Source organism: Xenopus tropicalis, chromosome 1 (assembly GCF_000004195.4).
Source record: "Xenopus tropicalis strain Nigerian chromosome 1, UCB_Xtro_10.0, whole genome shotgun sequence".
Taxonomy (NCBI): domain Eukaryota; kingdom Metazoa; phylum Chordata; class Amphibia; order Anura; family Pipidae; genus Xenopus; species Xenopus tropicalis.
In genome coordinates this window covers 126,933,758-126,950,670 of record NC_030677.2, presented here as the reverse complement: position 1 = coordinate 126,950,670, position 16,913 = coordinate 126,933,758, and the positions used below count along the sequence as shown (strand labels likewise).

The window sequence follows — 16,913 nt, the reverse complement described above, 5'->3', positions numbered from 1 at the left end:
AATTCTCTTCTCGTGACTAAATATGCACACATTTACATTAGTGTATAAAAGTAACAATGGTGTTCTTTATATATTTTCCTGTCATTTTATTAATGAAAACTCATGTATGTTTTCCCCTGTTATTTTTTCAGATACAGAGTACCTATCTGCAGAGTAACTGGCCCATTCGGGTGAGTTTTTAAAGGGGGTGGCTTGTAAGGAGGGCGGTGACATTAAGGAAGTGTAGAAATGAAAGTTAAAGTCCATTTACGCCCCTTGCAAAGGTCTTGCTCCTTGCAAACTGTGCCAAATGACTCAGTTCTATAGAATAGTGCAGCTGGGTTACTTTGCATCCATCTCTGGCTGATTGATGTCCTTTTCTCAGCACTCCAGTGGACTGAAGCATGGGCAATTTAAACTGATTTTATACTGACTTCAACTGTGCATACCCATAGTCACTGATCACCCAAACTAGTGGCTACCAGTTGCTGCTGTACTCTATATATTTTATTTAAGTGTACAAGCAGCAGGACAGCATTGGGCATTAGTACAAATTAGTATTTGTACTAATTTGTTGCCATGAAGAACGCCATGGTATGTAGCATCTGTAAATCCGAAGTGTTATGTACACAAAGATGTTTATCCCACTACTTCATTGCCTAATGGAAGACATGGGGAAGGTAAAACTTACTTGTAAATAGTAAGGGCATAGCTATATATAATCAATACATTACTACAGCAGGACCTAGGATCTTACAACAATGGTGTGTTACGGCACTAGTTCCGGAACCCACAGAAAAGATACTAGTGGAGACTGATGAATAAATGTTTGGTCGGGGGGTGCAGAAGGAAGTAATTTTTCAGGAAGCATTTGATAATTTTTTTTTTTTTCCCCCTACAGTACACTGCCATAGACAAGGTTGGGCAGAATGTTGCAGTTGTTGGCAAATTTGGATTTGCGCATTATTCTTTGCTCACCAAAAAATGGAAGTTATTTGGTAATATCACCCAGGTAAATATTTTTATTAAATAGATTGCAAGAGCTTATTGTAAGTTGTATTTTGGGTTTCCTAAATAAGGTTATTTCTGTAATGTGAAGCACAGTGCCACAAATATAACACAAAACATTGAAATATTAATGTTGTGCCATCAGCATGGCTTATGCTAAGTTTTAGGGATCCTCCACCCAAAAACTGTATTTTGTATAATAAAATAAAAGTTTAAGCAACTCCAATATACGTTACAATGGTTTTAAAGTTATTTGTAAATGCAGTTGCAAGCAGTATTTCTTTATCCCATCTCTGTTCTCTAGGTCTGACTCTTTAATAATGTAACAGGAGTCAGGTCTCCTCCAGCTCTGTTAATCGGCTTTGAACATCTTTGTTTCAGGGGTCAGAGCCAGGAGTGCAATAAACGTAAAAAGATACTGCTTTTAATAGCACATTTTTTTAAATTTCTTTAGACCCATTGAAAATAAATGTAATGATTATAGATTGGAACATTGATTAAAAAACAGATTTGAGTGGTGAAAATCCTATATTGTTTTTTGGTGCTGGCGACTAATTGGACATACCAACTTGTTTTTTTGACGATTGTAGACAACAAACTAAGATTTATGTGTGCTTAGTTAGTACATTAGTTATTATGCAATATATTTACTATTTTGGCAATTTATGCACCTGGTATATGGGGGGACCCCAACCCCCTTGGGATGGATAAGAACTTTACTAGAAAGGTGAATCGGGCAAGGACATTTAAACAATATATGGTGGAAACTGGCACTGTAGAGCTCTTTTTGATCATATTTCAAGAAAATATGCATCTTATAAGCTCTGTATGCCACTTTGGAAACTTTGACTGTAAGTCATTAAACCTACTATACCTTACCTAAGATGATTTGGTAAAACTAAAACATGTTAACGCTTTAATTTCACAAGAGAAATAATATCTTGAAATCCATACTGACCTTCTTTCCCATATCACATGCCATGTAAATATGCTCGCTGCAATCTGTAGTCAAGGGAGCTACAACAAATGCATAGAATATAATGGGGAAAAAAAATATATAAAATTTATAGAAAAAAACCCAGTTCCTTTTTTTCTTTTTAGCCACTTTCTTGACCATAAAATTAATTCCCATAAGTAAGTGATGCTTTACGTTTAAGGGGTTGTTAACCTTAACTTTAACCATAATGTAGAGAGTGCTATGCTGAGATAATTTGCTATTGTTTTTTATTTATTATTATTTGTGGTTTTTGAGTGTTTTAGCTTTATATTCAGCAGCTCTCCAGTTTGGAATTTCAGCAGCTATTTGGTTGCTAGGGTCCAGATTACCTCAGCAACCAGGCACTGATTTAAATGAGGGGCTGGAATACAAATAGGACAGGACTTTAATATAAAAATCAGTAATAAAAAGTATCAATGACAATAAAATTGTAGCCTTATAGTGTATGTGATTTTTGGATATTCGGGTCAGTGACCCCCATTTGAAAGCTGGAGAGAGAAAGCAAATAATTCAGAAACCTTAAAATAAATACCAGCTGAAAAGTTGCTTAGAATTAGCCATTCTATGACATACTATAAGTTAACCTAAAGATGAGCCACCCCTTTAAAATTGTAATTACATTTTTTGTACTACACTATTTCACATGCATTTCAACAGATACTTTATATACTGTCCTCTCCTTTATTTAGGACTGTAAGTGAAAGATCATGCTTATTATTTAAGTGCAAATACTTATCTTGTTTAGCGGTTATATTTGTAGTTTTTGTACTTTAGGAGCAGAACATGGTGGTGAGTGGAGGACTGAGCTGGTGGAAGGAATTTATTGTCCTAGCCTGTTTTAATTTAAGCGAGCAACAGGAAGAGGTAAGGGTAAGAATTTACCTTTTGTTGCCATGTAATTTACATATGTATTAATACCACCTTATATTTTTGAACAATCTATTTAGCTACGTGTATATCTGCGAACATCCAATCTGGACAATGCCTTTGCTCATGTCATCAAAGTACAATTGGAAACTCTGTTGCTCAGCATCTTTAGAGACATGGTGATCATCTTTCGAGCAGACTGCTCAATTTGCCTGTATAGTATTGAAAGGAAAAAAGAGGGGTGAGTCTTGTATTATTTGGTAATAATTTAACAATTTTAGCTTATTGTGGGGGGCACCATATACCAGTCATTTTACTATTTCATTTATTCCTATCAGGATCCAATATGAATTCATTTCTTAGTTAAAACAATTCATTGGTGGTTTTAAGTGTGTATTTCAACATTATAATTCAATTAGCAATTTATGATTTTTTGTAATTGCATCAAGCACTTCACATTCAGTATATTCAATTTCGCCTCATTAATTAAGCAACTTAGCACTTTGAAATGAAAAAGTTGCTAAGAATAAGCCATTGTATAAAATACTAAAAAAAGAACTAAATTGTGAACTGCACCTTAAAGAAGATTTTTTTTTTCTTTTTTTTACATTTTCTGTTTATATGCAAGTCTGATAACAGCAATACCATTTACATATTAATGCTGAATGCTGTGAGAGTTCTAATTAACATTTCGATTAAACCAATTTTTACTTAACATACACATACATTCAATTTCATTAGGTTCAACTGGTGTTTTAAAATAACATGATGTAGCTAAATCTTAAGGTGACTGAATCTTTTTCTTCTTTACAGCCCTAATCCTTCTGTGTGTTTACAAGTCTTGCAAGAGGTGTCCATGTCACGTTACATTCCCCACCCTTCACTTGTAGTGTCAGTTACTTTAACGTCTGTGAGAACAGAGACGGGTATCTCCCTAAAAATGCCCCAGCAGGTACAGTTGCAGCTATAACCCATATACCAAAAGCTATTGTTCTGCATGTTCAGAGATGTAGAATGCCACAATATTTAATGGAACTTTTTCTTTTGAAACTTTTTTCTCATACAGGTACTATGCATTTTATTATTATAAAGATATCAATATACTACCATAACATAATAGTTTCATTTGTTTCAGGCATGTGATGCGGAAAGCATTTTGTTGAATCTAGCTGGTCAGCTGATCATGCTGCAAAGAGATAGGTCTGGCCCTCAGATTCGAGAAAAAGATGCCAAGACCCATCAGCATAAACTAGTAAGTAGCGAAGTCCATTATCTTTTCAAAGTGGCATCTTTTCATTTTTAATCTTTTCCATATTTTTTAATGTATTATCCATTGAACTTGAACAAAATCTAAACGCCATGACATTACTGTCTGTTATGAGCTTTAAAGTAATACAAATATAATGTACTGTTGCCCTGCACTGGTAAAACTGGTGTGTTTGCTACAGTAACACTACTATAATTTATATAATAAGCTGCTGTGTAGCCACGAGGGCAGCCATTCAAGCTGGAAAAAAGGAGAAAAGGCACAGGTTACATAGCAGATAACAGATAAGTTCTGTAGAATACAATAGTGTTTTATCTGTTATCTGCTATGTGCCTTTTCCCCTTTGAATGGCTGCCTCCATGGCTACATAGCAGCTTATTTATATAAATTATAATAGACTTTATGAAGTAAACACACAACTTTTACCAGTGCAGGGCAGCAGCACATTATATTGTAGTTACTTTTACACACTTTCATTTTTTGGTGTTACTGTTCCTTTAAAGGGTTTGTGTTTGTTTAAAGGAGAACTAAACCCCAGCCCCCCTCAATAGGCCCCTCTCTCTGATATCTTTCCGCACAAATTATTACTTTGAAACATGTTCCTGTTTGTAAATCTGTCACATACATGCGGAGTTCACAGGCACCATCTTCTGCTTGTTTGCAACCTGCAGGAGCATGCGCAGTTGAGGCTACTCCCAGACTTGGCTTCAACCCTGCACGCTCCAGCAAGCTGTGTGTCAGCAAACTCCGAGAAGATGATCCGAACGTGTAAGAGATGGTGCTTGTATACTTTACATATGAATGTGACAGATTTACAGGCAAAGGCACAATACAAAGAAATACATTTTAATCTCCATTTTATTGTTTATTTCTTTCTTTGTTTTTCCCAGTTACCTTTTTGTGCTCCCGTTGTCCTTGCACAGTCTGTAGAAAATGTTTGGAGCACCTGTCGGGCCAACAAACAGAAACGTCACCTTTTGGAAGCTCTCTGGCTGAGCTGTGGCGGAGCAGGCATGAAAGTATGGCTTCCTTTGTTTCCCAGGGATCACCGTAAACCACATTCCTTCCTGTCCAAACGCATCATGCTGCCTTTTCACATAAATATTTACCCACTGGCTGTTCTGTTTGAAGATGCCCTTGTTCTTGGAGCCATCAATGAGACTGTTGCATATGACTGTTTAAATAACCTCAGCACTTCCAGTGAACATTTAGAAGTCCATTTTCCCTTCTGTATTGTGGAGAGGACATCCCAGATCTACCTCCATCACATTTTACGTCAGCTTTTAGTCAGGAACTTAGGGGAGCAGGCCCTGCTTCTGGCACAGTCATGTGCTGCTCTTCCTTATTTTCCTCATGTACTAGAACTGATGCTCCATGAAGTACTGGAAGAAGAAGCTACCTCACGGGAGCCTATTCCCGACCCTTTGCTTCCCACTGTGGCTAAGTTCATTACAGAGTTTCCACTTTTCTTGCAAACGGTTGTACATTGTGCACGGAAGACAGAATATGCCCTGTGGAATTATCTTTTTGCTGCTGTTGGTAATCCCAAGGATTTGTTTGAGGAGTGCCTAATGGCTCAGGACCTAGAAACAGCTGCCTCTTATCTCATCATCCTCCAGGTATTACCACATATGATTCTAACATTCATCATTTAGAGAAGTGCCTGTAAGCCCAGTGCTTCAGGATGTTTACTTGTTAAGAAAACATTAGACTTATAGATAAATGAACCTTTAACTCCTTTCTCACCTACAGCAGTAGATGATGTTAACAACCTTCTAGTCTGTTCTAACCTCACAATCAGTGCCCTGTACCCAGGGAACTGGTTTGTTCATTTATTATAAGGCAAAGCAATGCGTGACTTGCTGGCACTATAGAAATAAGTACTTATGATTAGAAGGCAGTAAGAAATTTGGTCCGTTTTGCCTTATCAAAAATCAGCCTACACTAATCTAGCTTTATATTGTTTTTACAGAACATGGAAGCAGCTGCCGTTAGCAGGCAGCATGCTACCCTTCTGTTTAATACTGCTTTGGAGCAAGGGAAATGGGATCTCTGCAGACACATGATCAGGTTCCTGAAAGCTATTGGATCTGGGGAAATGGAAACCCCACCTGCCACTCCCACCACACAGGTAAACATAATTGTGTTCATTTGCAATACTCCTAATGTATGATATGTTGAACCATATAGGTGTCCTCAGTAAAGTAGTAGCTTAAGAATGCCATTACTTTGTGTACCTTGGGGGTTACTTTTAATAACTTCATAATTAATAATGCTCCTACATTAATTTATAATCTAATATCTTTGACATTTTTAGGGTGCATTATTCATTATATTCTACAGCTTTATGTGGTTTTGTTTCTCTTTATAGAGAGCTCTTCCATCCCTAGGTTTGCCACAACCCCATTTTCCCCTCCATTCCCAGAACTTTTGAAAGTAGACCAACTTAGCAGAACTAGTTTTAGCCCCCCCCCTTTTTTCCCAGCATTCCGACTAGCCAATTTGTTGAGTGGAGCAACTCTCATCACCCGGCCCTACTTTTTATTGTTATTGTGTTGGATCTTGCTACAAAACAGGTAGAACTGAGTCAGGCAGTAAGAAAGAGACAAGAAAATGAGGACGGTAGGGGATGCCATGAGATGCATAAAGGGCAGTTTGGAAGTGGAGAGACATGAGGTGGGCAATAGCACACTAGAGGCGGAATGGGGGGGCATAATGGATGACACCAGAGCAGTGGCAGTGGGTGCATGCCCATACAGGTAATGGAAATCTGAGGTGACTTAGGGGCGTATTTATTATGCTGTGTAAAACTAATTCGCCGAAAAAACGGAGTAAAAAGCTGTGTAAAATAAATGGAAAAGATCGCCATCTGAACGCCGGATATTACGCCATTATTTTCCATAAGTTCCGGTGGAAGAAAAAATGCGTAAAACAATTGCGCCGATTTTATGCCATTTTCACACGGCGAAGCCTGGCGATGTGTGGCGAATATGCCCCTAATAGTATCGTCATTTTAAAACAGATGGCAGATTATTCATTATATACATATTTTTATGTGACATAAAGAACATTAATCAGATAAAACTTAAGACATCCCTGTTTATAAGGATGTAATTTATAGGATATTAGTTGGTCTTTGTTCTGTTCAGCTAGGCAGGGATTTCTGTAAACATTAACACTTATTTTGTTCTGTCTTAGGAACCAAGTTCCACTGGTGGCTTTGAATTCTTTAGGCACCGCAGTATCAGTTTATCTCAGTCTGCTGAGAATTTTCCTTCTGGAAAGTTTAACCTCCAAAAAACCCATAGCATGCCCTCTGGAGCTGCTGGAAAACGGTAAACATTGGGGGTTAATTTGCATTCATTTATTGCACCCTGGAACATCTTTCCTACTGCTCCCATAACTGCATTGATTATAATGATTACCTCAGTGTGCTGAGGTAAAAATTACTTCAGTATGTTTCCACGTGAGCACATTCAGTCTTGTTCCTTGGTGACTATAATGTTTGCATGACCATTCCTTATTTATACTAGGCCCTGTCTGACATGTAGGAAATATAACTAATGTTGTGCTTCTTAGGTGGAGTAAAGACAGTGACTGTGCAGAGAACATGTACATTGACATGATGCTGTGGAGGCATGCTCGGCGACTTCTGGAAGAGATCCGTCTTAAAGACCTTGGTGGTTTTGCTGCACAGCTAGGGTTTGAGCTTATTGGCTGGCTATGTAAAGAGCGCACACGTGCTGCCCGTGTTGAAGACTTTGTCACTTCCTTGAAAAAGCTTCATAAGGATTTCCTTTGGCCCTTCCCGGTGATTCCAGTCGCATCAATTAATTCTCCCTTTAAAAATGGAAAGTTCAGGACAGGTATGTTCTCATTAAACAAGAAAAAAAAATATTCATACTGTTGCCCAGCCACTACTTTTAGGTAATTTTATGGGCTGTCCACAGTGATTTTCTGCTGTGCTAGAGTAACATAAAGAATCACTTTCCCTTAAGAACCAGTAACTTAGTCGCATATGATAACAGAGATCTATCACAGCCAACTGAACCGCTCTGTGGGTCCTTACCCTTATAAAGGTAGCTAGAATCTCTGCTATAAAAGCAAGGGCATCAGATCTGTGCCACATCTATGTACATTTATACTAGCTATATTGTAAAACTCTATTCCTCTAGTGAACTACTGCAACACATACCTTAACCAAAACAAAATGGCTTTTTGGTTGGGGGAGGCTTAGCCTGACTCCTAGCCCCTGTTTGGGTCCCCACTGGATTTGGCATTCTTACAGATTTTTATTGCCCATGGAATCATTTTAATATTTGGGCCCACAACATATGGTATAGTAAATAACTGGCTTCATGGAAAGAGCGGGTTAGCACTGGTTTAGAGAACTCTACTTCCATGATAATCGCTGAGGCTGTGATTCCCACTAACTAGACATTTGGGTCACAAACCAATCTGCTAGTGGATAGGCACTTCCTTTAAGTGTCAGTAATGCATTGTGTAACTACACATGAATGTCCGACCTTATCGTAGTGCAGTAAGCTGTTTTGGGGTTTTTATTGCATATTGCATTTTATATGCATTTCTTTTGGCTCCAGCAGTCGGTGAACAGTTCTTGAAATCCCAGTCAGCTGATGGCTTCCTGAACATGGATGTAGAGACTCCCATTCCCAGTGCTGTTCGTAGTCATAGTTGGATGGGCAGCTTGGGTACATCTCAGAGAGAGATGGACAGTACCTCATCCCACAGTCCCCATACCCAAGATGCTTTCCTGTCCCCTCTAATGAATAAAGGTTAGTCTTTCTTGTTATATTTGATCTTTTCTCTTTAAATAGCAGTGTTTTAAATCATTGAGTGCCACATAAATATATTTGTCAGTTGTATGTGGTGTCTGATGGCGCACACACTGGGTGATTGGATAGTCTGCAAATACTTAGCACCTGATTGTATAGGGCTTGTTGCTCACGAGTGCTGCTTTTAAATGGCTAACAATTTTGTCATCAAACTAAAAGTCCAGGTTTTGTTATCCTGCAAAACAAAGTTAGAATCAGGATAAGATCTGTCTGCATGATTCCTCTGTTTGGTTTTGCGTTGACTGCAGTTTTATTTCCTGGTCCAGCTTACCTTTCAGAGGTGCTTTATGATAACCTACATGGTTTTGTTGCAGCAGATGAATGCAGTATTGGCTCGGCAACTGACCTGACAGAGACGAGCTCCATGGTTGATGGGGACTGGACAATGGTAGATGAGAATTTCTCTACCTTGAGTTTGACACAGTCAGAGCTTGAGCACATTTCAATGGAACTTGCTAATAAAGGACCTCACAAGTCACAAGTTCAGCTGCGGTAAGCTGTTCACAGATTTTCTTCAGTATTACACTCTATGTGGATTCATTTGCCTTCTAGCTTCATGAGTAGGCCAGCCTACATCCAGCCTACATCCAGTAGATAGTATGCTTATGTTAAGTGTGAAATATCACTGCTTAAGTATTTCAATATGTTTTATCTTTTCCATTTGTGACATTCTTAAGTGACACTCAGGTCTACTATTTCACCAGTGCATCACCTGAGACCAGAGAGGGCAGCTAAATATTTCTGATGTACATTCTTATGCAACAGCTTTACACAGCTACTCCTTCTTTAAGCTGAAGGAAAAGAGCGAGCCAGTGCAGGGTGGTGTCTTCCATCTCTGAAGAAAAGCATTGTTTGCATTGCATTGGAACAAAGTAGAGCACATGGCTGTTAGACATGTATTTGTTAACATGTAAACATGTTTTTTTTTTGTTTTTTTTTAAACTGCCCATCTGAAAAGAGGAATTACTATCCTGTTATATAATCTATTATATCTACACAGATACTTGCTACATGTATTTATGGAAGCAGGCTGCCTGGAATGGTGTGTGATAATTGGCCTGATACTTAGGGAATCTTCAGTCATAAACCAGGTAATAAACCTGCTGCAGTGTCCAGAGGTGGCAGAAGAGATGTTGCAAGGAATACAAAGTGGGCTGCAAGCTGTGGATGTTTGGGCTACCACAGACTGGTAAGTGAGACCTTCTATAATTATCTTCAGTTCTGGTGACTTGTGAAAACTTCATCTGTTAGCTCTGCTGCCAAGTATCTAGATGTAAAGTCTGGTATCATTATATAGGTGATCTGTTTTGTCTTTGGGCTGACACAGTGGAATCTCAATACAAATATATTTAATATAAAATTAACACAGAATTGGAGCATTGTTTACACTGATGGTGAATCAATATGGTTCAACTGCAAGTGACCTATATAGAAAACCAACTGCATTTAACTTAACATTGCATTATCATAATGCTGTTGAACCCACTGGTGAGTTTTTGCATCTGCAATGGAATTGCTCTACTGTTGAGACCTTCAAAACAAGAGAAATGACTTTCTGATTAAAAGAAAAGGGGGTATAGCATTTCTTTGCTTTAAAAAAGGCATGGCCTGCACCCTCTTACTTCTATACAATAAGTAAAGTCTGTCCTGAATGTTGATGATGGCTTTACTCTGTATTCTTTGGTAAATCTCCATATATAGTTGTGCTTGAAATTTGGTCACCCTTGGTCTCGTTATACATTTTCTTGACTTTCTAAGTGAAAAGAAATTAGTGCAACCACTGCAGGTAACTAAAACGGATGTCTAACTTTTTTGTCACTTTTTTTCCACAAGTTTCATTGCCAAATAAGCATTTTCTTACATAGTAACATATAGTAAGTTAGGTTGGAAAAAGACGTACGTCCATGACGTTCACCTATAATGCCTATATATAACCTGCCTAACTACTAGTTGATCCAGAGGAAGGCAAAAAACCCCATCTGAAGCCTCTCTAATTTGCCGCAGAGGGGAAAAAATACCTTCCTGACTCCAAGATGGCTATCGGACCAGTCCCTGGATCAACTTGTACTAAGAGCTATCTCCCATATAACTTGCTAAGAAGCCATCCAGACCCTTCTTAAAGTTATATAATGTATTAGCCAACACAACTGATTCGGGGAGGGAATTCTACAACCTCACAGCTCTCACAGTATAGAATCCTTTCCGAATATTTAAACGGAACCTCCCTTCTTCTAAATGGAGAAGTACTACTTGCTTTAATTTTTTAAGTGCTTACTTCCCATCCATCACCAGTGAATCAGTTCAGAGCAATCATTAGCATAGCATGAATCATGATGGCTGGCAGTACAAATAAGCAAGGGCAGAGCATGCCAAGTTCTGGGGCTGCTGGGAGGTATTGGGGGTGGGGGTTTTTAGACAGTGCAGAAAACACAAAATGCTTATTTTGCCATTATTTGTTCCCTTTGTCTTTAGGATAATGGCACGCAGCACATTTGTTGTCCATGTGATTTCTTGCTTATGGTCAGCTGACAGAATCTTGGTATGGTCTGTGTGATTATGATCACTCTATTAAAGGATATTTTCCAGCGTTCTGTCACCTGCCCATGAGGGGAGATTTACATGGCCAACATAATGTGCCAGTTTTTGATAATAGTCTGGGGGCTGTAATGCTGTTCTAAAATCTTAACAGTACATTGTTGATTTTGGATCGTTGATAGAATATTTTCTTCTTTTCCTGTGCCACTGGCTGCCACACGACTCCAAAGCATAATAGCTTTAATTGTTGGCAAGATGTTCTGCTCTTCCCAAATGTACCTTTGTTGACTGTAAATACTTAATCTTATTTTTATCAGTTTTCCATTACATTAAATGTTCTCAGTGATTATTCAAATTTTCTGTTTTGCATTATCCCTCAGCCCTGGGTACAAACCATTTCTTAACATCATTAGGCCTCCACTGCAAAAACTCAGTGCAACGACTGTGGAGCAGGTACAGACTGAAGCCTTCCAACCAACTATCCCTATCAAATTTACAGAGCAATCCAGTCCCTGCATTGAAGAAAGTCGCATCTCTACAAGTCACAGTATCAGCCCTCAAAGTGACACCAGCAGTGTTAGTGGCAGCCGGCATGAAGAGGACTTTTCAAGACAAGAAAAAGATGAAACTTCCCAAGAAGGGAACTATGATTGTATTGTTTCCTAGCAAACAGACACGATGTGAATTGAAAATTGGAGCAGTATTACTGACTTCTTTGCCAGTGGTGATTGCACTGTGACAAACATTGGATTGGGTGTGGGCACACCACCCATTTGGTTGGTTTCCAAGAAACCATCACTTTAAAGAAAATTTAAAGCCTTATTATTCCTACTTGTGTCTTGAGATTTATTTTTAATTTTTATTGTTCAAAAGCTTTTGGGCAAATACTTTCATATCCAAGAAGCCAATGTGATGATTACCAAAAAAAGATTAGTAGATGGCATCAAGGTGTGCATTGTTTGTCACTGTGCTGTGGAGATTATGCTGGAAAGAACCACCTGGCTGGTTAATAAGCCTTCTAGTTTTTTCTTTCTACTTGTGTCCAGCAATACACACTGCTATATCCCCACTTTATTTTCACAGTTTACCACATTCTTCTTTTTTGGTGGAGGCTCAAATAACTAAGCACAAAAATGTGTACTAGTAGTAGTAAAAATGTATACTAGAATTTCCCCAGATTGCTGTTCCAGTGGTGTGTTGTGTTACAAAGAAAGCTTTTGATGACACATATCTTATTCTTTACTATTAAGGGCTGCGCCCATCTATTCAATTTCCAGCACACGAGACAGGAGGTTATTTGCTCACAACTGTCTATCCATGGACTTAAGCAGGCCATTCACACACTTGTTCTTTTTAGTACTTTATCCTACAATTTCAATCTGAATGTTAGCTTTTAGATCTTTGCACTTAAACATACGATCAATATCCGAATGTTTGTCGGAAGAAGACTACATTCAGAACATGTACGGCCAGCGTTAAGTTGGTCATACACAGGCAGATTTAAGCTGCTGATTAGAGTCCCTCAGACCGAATCACCAGCTTATCTGCCAATGTATGGGGCCCCCCTGGCAGATATCTTGGCAAAAATCAAACGGATATCAATCGAGTAGGTTTGATTTTCCCATCAGATTGGGGACTGTATTGTTGATGAGGTCCTTACTCTGACAGCTCCTATTCCCGTTGTTGTAATCTGATCATTTGGCCCGAGGTCCAGACAATCGTATTACTCCTATATTGTCCACCTTAGCCACACATATTAGGGGACAGATATGCTCATTTGGCAACCTTGCCAAACATGCAGATCTTAGTGTATGGCCAACTTTACATGGTTGGTTGCCCTGACTCTGTGGTTGCAATGGCAAGTCATTTAATTATTGCTCAAAAACATGGCAATTATAGCTTTTGGATTATTAGCTGATTCTCTTTTGCCTAAGCAGGGTCAGGGTGATAACCATGTAAGTCAGTGAATGGGTAATTGCAAATGTTTTGCCTCCCACCAAGCTGGAAATTACTTGGATGGTAAATGCTCCATATCATGCCTTGTGCCATATAACTAAGAGGGGAGAGGGTAAAAAAGTTTTTGTTTGACCCCAAACTACATCAGTTTCTAACAAGCTGTTAGCAGTGTTTGTTGCACCTCAGTGCTACAGATGGGGATGCCCACTGACAAACTTGTCATCATTATGCCTGCCCCTTACAGACTGAACTCGTTCTTCCTGTTAGAGAATTTCAAAGGAGAGGAAAGCAGTTAACTACATATTGCATTGCCCGGTGCTCTGTTTTTTTTTTTTTTTTTTGTGGATCTGAAAGTGTTTGATATTTAAGAAAAAAACTGTAAATAGTCTGTATTTTTGTGAATACTTCTCTGAAAACATTATTCTGGTTGTTGGTTATTGTTTGCAGGCACATCGAGGCTAGTACTGTGACTAGCTGGAAAGCCATTTTTGCACTTGCAGTGGACATAGACTTTTATTGCAATGGTTTATCAGCAGCACTGTGCATCGACAGGATCGCAATTTTAAAACTACTGTGACTGCACCAGAGCAGTCATTCTGCAGTCTAGCTGGCAGCCCTTTTTTTAACATGGTACAATAAGGTCTTATTTATTGCCTTTGTACAATACTACACACGGAAGCAGAATTCCTTGTAAATAAATATGTAATCGTGTTCCATAACTTGCTATTTGCAATGGGAATTTGAATGATAAAAATGTATTTTTGAGCATTTTTATAAAGTGTATTGACTTAAACTTTATTTTAACTTTCATATAACATGCCTGTTCCGACAGACTACATGAATTGCACATGCTGTTATTTTATAACAGACTTATTTGGGAGCCTTCCGACTTCTCCCATTATTTACCTTTTCCTAACCCAATATGTAAATGCAAAGCGAATCCCTTAACAGTATTAAAAGAGGTTACCAATGGAATTGTACTGTGCAATTTGAACAAAGTACAGTGTATTATTTTATACCAGACATACATGTTTATTTTTATAAAGCATATATTTATCTATTAAGTGGACCAAAGGTTTGGTCATTGTAGCACCATGGAGCCAGTTGGGAAACCTAGACAATATGCAGAAGAAGAGCTATGAAATAATACAAGCGGCCTCTTAAATAATAGCAGTCTGCAGTTCTTGATATTTACAGATTGTTAAACCCATACCTCTGGAACAGACATTTAAAAGGTTAACCAAACTTTATATATATATTTTTTTGCTTCTTTTCTGTACTCTCAAATAATTTTTCATTAGCCCAGAACCATGAGAAGCCACCATGTTTAGTGCAGCAGTTAAATGGTAGGGTATAATTCTCCCAGTAATGCCTTACCACTGTTAGCCATGCAGAACAATAAGCTTATATATTTATATCTATTGCTTTTGTGGTTAAACAGATATTCATTGCAGTACCATAAAGCTGGCCACTCGTGGTGCAACAGGTGTAAAGCAATTTTCCCATTTCAATCATTGCTTTGTGAGGTGGAACTCTGGAGCAAAACTGGCCCAAGCTTTATTAAATGTATTCTTCCTGACTTCCAAGTCTTTGCATATTTAACAACAAGGGCAGTTGCACAGGTTTTTACTTCAGCAAGGATCATTCTGTGGCATGTTGCAGAATCTGAAGGCACTGTTAGACCTACATCATGTGACTTGTAGTAGTCTGCAATAAATGTTTTCTATTGGGTACATCTCACTGGCTATACAAATTGCAGCAGAGACCTATCCCCCTAGCTGATTGTATTTTCAGCTTGATTACAAGCTGTTCACTCCAAGTTGCCCGTGGCATTAACTTTTCTTTCTTTTCATTACTTGTATTGTATAAAATAACTGGGTCACACCAAGGGTGTTTTTTACGTCTCTTAAGGACCTCTAAACTGAGCCAACAATGGGTCCATTTATTTTCAAACTGGGCTATCACTAACATTCAATTGTTCTCAGAAAATATTTTTTCTTCAGTAGCAGTTAGCTCCAATGTTCAGTTTTTAGTCTTCAGCTTTTTAATAGGTGTTCCATAAAGGAATCTGAAGCCCCATGAGATGATTGTGTGCATTTAGGCCACATACATGGATACTTTGTACTAATGTAAAGGGAAGCTGGGCAGGAGTCCATGGTTAAAGCCATAGGGAAGCACAAAGGCCATTACAGGTTCTGGAATCTCCCTACAGGCTACAAATAAGGGATGGGCTACTTATAATTGAAGCGAAGGCATTTTGTTTCAGCAGTCCAGTAACTATTGCAGTTATTAGATAGATGTCAAATGTCATAGCTATTAAATGTACATAGAATATAAACCATTTCATAAAATGCAGCTTTTAGTGGTTTTCACTAAGACTGGATGGCCCAAAATGGCAGAAAGTATATTGGGATCTCACTTAATGTCCTTCAGTTACAACTTGCTGTCCCTTCTATGGTGCATAGTGTTCCAGCATGCAACAGAATGGGCCCTGCTGAAATGTAATGGGGACCAGTGTCTATACCCTTCAAGACTCGGAACTCACACAAGATACATATAATAAGGTCCACAGTTAGGGCTTCTGAGAAAATACCATCTTTAAACCCATAAGATGGGATTGTGATATGTGGCCTGCATTATAAGCTACTGACCATATTGATACAGGTCCAGGTGTTTAATTCCACAGGTAAATGACATGGATCTGAGGGTGATATAAAGAACACATCCATTAAAGCCTGGTGCCTGGATCACTTTGTCCTTCAGGCTTTTAATTGGCTTCTGCTGATTTGCTGGCAAGATTCTTATTGGGCAACACTAAAATCTGTTTAAAAATGCCCGTTAAACTCTTTTTTTTTTTTTTTTTTTTTTTTTGGGGCTTACTTAGTCAAAAACAACTAAACTTGCTGCCCAATAGGGCTTGAATGCAGAGCGTACCAATTCATTATTTGTTTATCCGGCAAGTTAAGTTCCTTGTGTTTGTTCTTATAGCATTACTGTTTTACACAGGGCCTTCTGACCACCATACTTATGGAAATTCTGGCTTTTCCCGGTTTTCTTCTGCGGTAAGATTGTTTTTATTGAGTTCATGCTTCCGGGCGTATTTCTGCTTGATCGTGTTATAACCATGAGACACATGTTTTATTTGGTTATTTTTATGTGTACAATTCTGTCAGATACTAATGCAAATAAGTACAATAAATTATTATATTAAATATACAAAATCAGGCTTGTCTTTATGTCTGGTTAATGGGAGTCCTTCATTTGCACCAAAAATAAATATTTAACCAGAGTATATGGTGGGTTGGGGGTGCATGTAGGGTCTCCCAAAGCATTCTGCTCTGCTGTCTTTGCTGCCAGTCCTTCCTTCATTCAGCTGTTCCTTCCTTTCCTTGTGGGTAAGTATGGTTACATGTAGGTCAAACTATCTCAAAACTAAACATCTCAAACT

At 38.4% G+C, this 16,913-nt stretch overlaps 1 protein-coding gene across 4 annotated transcripts in view; it reads left to right on the top strand.

Moving 5' to 3' along the window:
• ric1 (RIC1 homolog, RAB6A GEF complex partner 1) overlaps positions 1-16,122 on the top strand; it is a 59,228-nt gene extending 43,106 nt beyond the window's left edge. For 2 of the 4 annotated variants that reach the window (XM_004910793.4, XM_004910792.4), the window contains exons 13-26: positions 132-170; positions 881-991; positions 2,759-2,848; positions 2,932-3,092; positions 3,665-3,803; positions 3,987-4,103; positions 5,009-5,737; positions 6,091-6,249; positions 7,317-7,453; positions 7,698-7,984; positions 8,720-8,914; positions 9,289-9,466; positions 9,975-10,163; positions 11,890-16,122. In XM_004910793.4, coding sequence (XP_004910850.1) covers positions 132-170; positions 881-991; positions 2,759-2,848; positions 2,932-3,092; positions 3,665-3,803; positions 3,987-4,103; positions 5,009-5,737; positions 6,091-6,249; positions 7,317-7,453; positions 7,698-7,984; positions 8,720-8,914; positions 9,289-9,466; positions 9,975-10,163; positions 11,890-12,175 — 2,817 coding nt within the window. In that variant the 3' untranslated portion in view covers positions 12,176-16,122. The remainder of the gene's footprint in view (positions 1-131; positions 171-880; positions 992-2,758; positions 2,849-2,931; positions 3,093-3,664; positions 3,804-3,986; positions 4,104-5,008; positions 5,738-6,090; positions 6,250-7,316; positions 7,454-7,697; positions 7,985-8,719; positions 8,915-9,288; positions 9,467-9,974; positions 10,164-11,889) is intronic. The other 2 variants (XM_002934173.5, XM_004910794.4) reach the window with 2 other exon arrangements.
• Positions 16,123-16,913: the final 791 nt, after the last annotated feature.